The sequence below is a fragment of the Sinocyclocheilus grahami genome, unplaced genomic scaffold (assembly GCF_001515645.1).
Source record: "Sinocyclocheilus grahami isolate Dianchi unplaced genomic scaffold, SAMN03320097.WGS_v1.1 scaffold431.1, whole genome shotgun sequence".
Lineage (NCBI taxonomy): Eukaryota > Metazoa > Chordata > Actinopteri > Cypriniformes > Cyprinidae > Sinocyclocheilus > Sinocyclocheilus grahami.
The window spans coordinates 1,522,145-1,528,928 of NW_015505610.1; the positions used below are offsets into that span (position 1 = coordinate 1,522,145).

The following is a 6,784-nucleotide window of genomic DNA, read 5'->3' on the forward strand; positions in this document are numbered from 1 at the left end:
CCAGGAGGCCGGAGCCTGCTGCCGTCCGCCATGACTGGGGAGGAGCAGGGAACGGGGGACTCGCTGCCGGCTGCCCTCAATAGGAGGAGCCATCACCATCCGCCAGGAGGCGGAGGAGCAGTGGGCCGACCACCAACGATGTCCAGTACCATCGCATGGCACTGCGAGTGAGAGCCTCTCAGCCGGTTGAGGACCAAGCGGCAGTGTGTCCGGGAACCGGACTGATAATTTATTATTATTTTTTTTCTCTCTCTCGTATCTGTCTCTCCTCATCCTTCCGTCTCCTTTTCTCTCGCCTCGTCTGTCTGTCCTTACCTCCAGGTACGCCGCGGCCGCCGTGATCGGCTCCCCCGCAGGGGGGAGGGGAGGAGTAGAGCGCAGTCTCGGGAGTACCCCCCAGCCTGCGAGGGGCGATGGGGGTATGTGACGAGTGGGAGCGGGGCCGAGAGCCGTGGGAATGGAGCGAGGCTGGTGGAGTAATTGATAATGAGCGACACCTGCACCACTCACCGGTCTCGAGTCCTGCAGAGGAGCTCCGGAAGGATAAAAGGAGGAGTAACTTCAGAAAGTGAAAGATGAGAGAGGACCAGGCCTGGACTTTATTTTGTGTTTTGTCTCGAGTCCTGCAGAGGAGCTCCGGAAGGATAAAAGGAGGAGTTACGAAAGTGAAAGATGAGAGAGGACCAGGCCTGGACTTTATTTTGTGTTTTGTGTGCGGCAGTCGTCCACGAGGGGCTGCCGCTTTACTTTCATTTTGTGTTTGTTTATTTGATTAAAGTTTTGTTTAAATGTTCGCCGGTTCCCGCCTCCTTCTTCCCGTGACTACGAACTTTGTTACACACACCTTACATTTTGCATTTGGCAAATGTTTTTATCCAAATATACACAACTGAAATGAAGCCATAACCTTGGTTTGGCTACCGCCACGCTCTTCAGTTTGAGCTACAGGAATCTGCTGCGGACAAGCAACCAGCCACCAGTTCCTCTTCCCCATACGTACGATTTTCCACATAATTTGTTTCCTGTATTCTTTTGCACCGTCGCAAAGAAGCCATTTTTGTTCACGTTTAAAGAAGCAAACTGATCAGTAAATCAGAATTTCTCAGCAGAAATCTTTAGTGTCATGATATCAATCATATACTTTGTGTCAGTATTTTACAGTCTTTTACGCACATGCTGGAAGGAGCACTTCACTTGCTGGTCTCCCATGATGCATTTTGAAATATCTTAAATAAATATTAGACAACAGATGTTATAATTGTTTTTTGTATTTATGCAAAATGTGAACCTGCTTGCTCTCTCTTTATTTCAATGTCTGTCATCTCTCTTTCTCTCTCATTGGCTCCTGACTCCTTTGCCCTGCTGCCTTGCACCATTAAAGACCTTAAAGACATGTTATAAATAACACTCTAGTCACTTCACATTACAGTCTGACTGACTGCCTGGCACCCGTACTGACCCGCCGCACAATACCCTGGCAGCACATTACCAGCCAACACACACACACACACACACACACACACACACACACACACAGAAAAACTATGAACAAGGCTGTTAGCAATTCCCTCACTGGAAAAAATCAAAAAAGATCATCAAAGGCAAATTAATATAATAGGATATAAGGATTGTATGATCTTTGGATAATATTGGTCTTTAAATGCAAGATTTAAGTGTACCTTAAGTATACTTTCAATGGTTCCACTTTAGCACAATCAGAAATACTTCAGTATATCTTTAGTTGGACTTACTACTTTCGCACAAGTAAAGTGCATTATTTACAAGATTTTGCAGACTTTAATTATACCAGTTTAGTACACCAAAAGTACAATTGCAGGGTATTTTTATTAAGTACATAAAGTTGTAATTGTATTTTTAGTATACTTAGCATGAAATGAATGTATTTCAGATACATTTTAATATATTTACTTCTCACTAGGGTGTACATCCTCGTCACCAAGGCTGCATTTATTTAATCAAACTACAGTAAAGCAGTTGTTGCTGCTAAATATTTTTGTGGAAAATGTGATACATTAGTATTATGTAAATTGAAAGTAAAAAAAAAATCTGAATTGCTTTGAAATACAAATCTTTTGTAACATTATAAATGTCATTTTTGATCAACTTAATGCATAAGTAAACGGTTGTGTATCACAGTTTGAGTTTGCACAAAAATATTAAGGAGAAAAAGTTGTGTTTTTGACTCACCAAAAAGAACCGGCTCATAGAAGAGTCATTTGAATCAGTAAAGCTGACTACACTGGACAAACAGCACGTGATGACAGCGACAGCTTATAGAAAAATACGTTTTTTTGCCATTATTTTGTGGTGCACTGTCTTTTTTTATGTCATCACATTGAAGCTATCTGTTCCTCACACAAAGCTATTGAAAGGAGTGCCCAAAAAAATCACTGTTTTCCTGGTATTTTGTACTGTTTCAACAACAGTGAAATGATACCTAATGAGGCAAGACAGACTAAAAGAACTTACAGACTCCATCTCTGTCATGTGGGGTTTGCTGAGTGCAACAGAGAGCACTGCTTGCTATAGTAGCTTCAAGTCATGTTATCACTTCTCTTCATCTACTAATTTCAACTAGCCCACAGACAGAGTGAATGACAGTCAAGAAAGAGCGAAAGAGCATCATTTACGTGCATTTGAAAGTTGCACTAAGCAGTTTTTACAGTTCACAACTGTGCTAATTATGTAGAAAGTATGACTGTATGACTGAGTGTTCGTCACAATACTAAAAACTATTTTGAGAAATCTGGGTTGGGTAACAATCTAATTTCTGTTTTGTAAATGGACGTTGTCACTAAAATGATTGTCATTTTGATTCACACTCATTCTGTCAGGACAACCTTTCAATTATTGATTAAAAAAAACCTCACAAAACTGTTATAAAAAAAACTAAAATATATGAAAGTTATTTAAAATAAACATTTGTATATTTTCTGTTTTTTACTTTCCTCTTAAATCAATAGGACTGTGTCAACAATTCCCACATCGGGACTGGTTGGCATAATAAACATAAACATGTAAACATAATATAATTTTTTTTATCAATAAATAATAACTATAAAACTTTCAATGATATACTGACAGCTAAACTAGAATTGTCCATGGATTTCATTTCAGATAAATGGTCACCCTATGGTCATCGTATGATTTAAAAACTGATATGATGAAATTTGAACAAATGAACTATTGGAATACAATCAAATGTTTGCCCTTGATGCTTGTCTGTCCTCTTTAAAGTTTCCAGTTGTTTTGCATTGTTTCTGACAGTAGGATATGCATTTTTCAACATCAGGTTAGAGCTAAGAAAGGCATAAAGATCGCCTTCCATCATGTGGGTCAGGACGCGTCTCAACAGTTTTTTTTTTGCGGCAGTGGCTGATACTAAGATAATGCAGCTAATTCCCTTTCAACACACCTCTGAAGAGCTCATTTTAATAACATGGGCTTACATTTGCCCTGAACTTTGAGGGCTAAGCAGACTGTGGGTCCATTGTGAGGCTGCTAACTCATTCTATCTTTTTCTAGCACGGTCCAAGTGGCAGACAATAGTATCAATGTTATCATAGTAGCCCCATTGTGTCTTTGTTGACACAGTTCAGCACAGTTAATCTAAGACATGTCTTTCTGACAAACAATATTTTAATATGTAATATTTGCATTTCATGTGTAACAACATCAAGGTGCAAATTGTTCCTCCTCACAATTAAGCCCAAACAAATAGTTGGAAGGTAAGTAAATATTTTATTATTTACTATAAATATGATTGTCAATAGGATTCAATAGGATCAGCAATCCATCCGGGGTGTTTCCCTGACTATTGCCCAGGATTGTGGGATGGGCTTCAGGATCCTTGCGATCCTACATAGAACAAGTAGTTTGGAAACTGGATGGATGGATGTTTGAATTTACCTCCACAAAGGTTATATTCCAATTTTTTTTTACATAGAAACTCATGAACAAAACTGAGTCGCATTTGTCTTGGGAGGTAACCACAGCAACAGTATGCTGCTCAAGTATTTTTTGTTAAGATCATTATTGGATGAAACATTGACAAAATACAACAAATTAAGCGTTAGCGTTAGTTCTGGCAGGTCACGTGAGTCAAGCTTGCATCAGCTGATTCTCAGATGATCACATCTACCTATAGGAATATGACACCTATCGCGGCATTCCTATATAAGCTCTATTCAGTATTATTCAGCAGCTTTTCAGCTTGCTCCGGTGCAAATTACCCTCCTCCATCCCCAGCTCCTCCTTTCGCCCTCCTTTTCAGAACTTTGAGACACCCCTGAACAAAGACTACACTGTAAAAAATGACGTGAATTGAACGGTAAAAGACTGTAAAAATGCTACAGAAAAAACCTGTTAAATGGTTAACAGTAAATTCCCCTACTATATACGGTGAAAAACTGTATTGGACATTACATGTATTGGACATTAATTTTATGGTAGTATACCGTTTTTGGAAGTGGAAAAAGACCGTATAATTTACAGTCAATAACCGTAAATTGACATTCCCAGAATTTCCTGCGTTACATTTCAAATTTGATGTTTTTTTGTTGAAATAACTATGTTTCTTCTTAGTTTTGTCTTATCAGTTTTGTATATTAGGGTTGCGTGTTACACCTAATGTTGTTAAATTAATGTTTATTGCATTATTTCAGTTTCATGTGTGTTACCGTGATGGTGTTTAGTGTTTGTGTGAATGACACTGTGCACCTTCAATATATGTTATTATTTAAAAGCTGCTTGTGATGGGCTTTGGTTCATCATGTGACTTTCTCATCACCACCTGCATTTGGTGGTTATCAGTGTATTACAAATGTACAAAACAGATTTCAGTACTTCAATAGGTTGGTATATTAACATTATATCAATTAATGAAAATACGGTATTTAACTGTAAATTTAAGTTAAAACCGTAAAAACCTAAAACATTGCTACCATATTTTTTACGGTAAAATTCCGGCAACCACAGCTGCCATTTTTTACCGTAAATTTTAGAGATTTTTTTTTACAGTGTACAGCTCTCTCCAGATAGAAAATAAAGGACCATTTAAGTTGTTTCAGAACTCTTGGTAAGTAAATAATGCTGGTTGTTATTGTTGTTCTTGAAATCTGATGCTTGTAACTGTAAATGAATAAAGTGTGACGTTCAAATCTGAAATAAAAGAAATTTACAAAGGTGTCACAATGAATCAAGTGTTTGAAATGAATCAGTCTGATTGCAGAGTATTGGAGTGGTGGGAAACTGATAATGCATGATTATATTATGCAGAGGTTTCCCTCCTAAAATGCTTTGTGCTCCATCATCATCCACTTAGAAATGCTCTAGCAATTTTATGTGTATTATAAAATACACATTGTATTATACTTCTACATTTTGCATACATCCTTTCTTTCCCACACCCACATTTTTTCCACTGTGTGAAATAACCAGAGGTTAAGAACGAGGCTCAGTCTTTCCGAAATTAATCTGTCTCAAATTAATAAAAGGTTCAGGAATGGGGTTCTAAATACAGATGAGTGAACAATAATATTTTAAGAACACTTTAATTTTCTATCTTTACCAATTATGCACCCTGCATACATGATATTTTATTGTGTACTGTATTATTAGTATGTATGTCTATACAGTACATATTGAATACTGAATATATATATATATATATATATATATATATATATATTGCATTTCATGTAATGACAAAATGCTGTGGAGTGTTAACTATTTTTAGAGCAAATCACCAAGTCAAGCACCTTGTAGCCTAAGTGTAACTTGACCAACAAACGTGAATTATCATTGTGTGCACGCATGTATCATGTGTTACCTTCCACCCGGCAGAGCTGTTGCTGTCTCCTTTATCTTTAAAATAGGGCACATATCGGACCATCCAGTCGTAGATCTGAGACAGGGTAAGTCTTTTCTCGGGTGTGCTCTCGATGGCTCGGGTGATGAGCTCCGCGTAGGACTGGTTTCCCCACGCGTTCCGCCGGGAGGATGCCTTGGTTTTGCGCAGCGCAGCTCCCGTTAAGTCGTGAAATCCTCCGGCATCCAGCATCATCATCCTCCTCCTGCACGCTGGTGATGGAACATGATCCGAATCTACTTTAAATATGGAGAGATCAAGCGACAGATCCGCGTTCACCTCACACGAGAAGTCATTCGTCCAGCTGCATGAGCGAGGTCTGCTGTCCAAATCCGACTCCATATCCACCTGATGAGCCTCCGCTTCATCCTCCTCTATCATCATCATCTGTTCTTAATAAGCCGATGGCAGGTAGATAGTCAGGTGATACTGTATTCTCAGAAACGCCTCAATGAGCCCACCTCACAGAGGAGGAGAGAGAAGGATGCGGTCTGTAGACGAGAGCGCATCACGTTGAAGTGAGTCTGGCTTGCAGAAATAATGGATGCATGTGTTCAGACAGCGGCTCGTATTCAATTACCATCCCGGTTTTAATTCACTCTGACCACAGCAGCAGCAGTATCCTCCTCCTCCTCCTCCTCCTCGATACCGGTTATTACAAGCAAAACTGGAGCAGCAACAGATGACAGATCTTCGCATTGCACTGAGAACTAAAAACTTCTCAATGCATTATGGATGTCGTAACACTGATGCATATTTGGTAAAGTCCCCAATATATTCTGTTTTACTCAGTTATATTGTAGGCTATTATTATAGTGTTTTCAAAAAAATACAGAATGCCAAAAAAAAACAGAGTGACCACAGAGGCATTAATCTCATTCTGTTTCTTTTCAG

At 39.0% G+C, this 6,784-nt stretch overlaps 1 protein-coding gene across 1 annotated transcript in view; it reads right to left on the minus strand.

Moving 5' to 3' along the window:
* The window catches only part of foxo6a (forkhead box O6 a), a 28,576-nt gene extending 22,114 nt beyond the window's left edge, over positions 1–6,462 (minus strand). Inside the window, exon 1 of the mRNA XM_016233459.1 lies at positions 5,852–6,462. Coding sequence (XP_016088945.1) covers positions 5,852–6,277 — 426 coding nt within the window. The 5' untranslated portion in view covers positions 6,278–6,462. The remainder of the gene's footprint in view (positions 1–5,851) is intronic.
* Between the last annotated feature and the right edge of the window lie 322 nt (positions 6,463–6,784).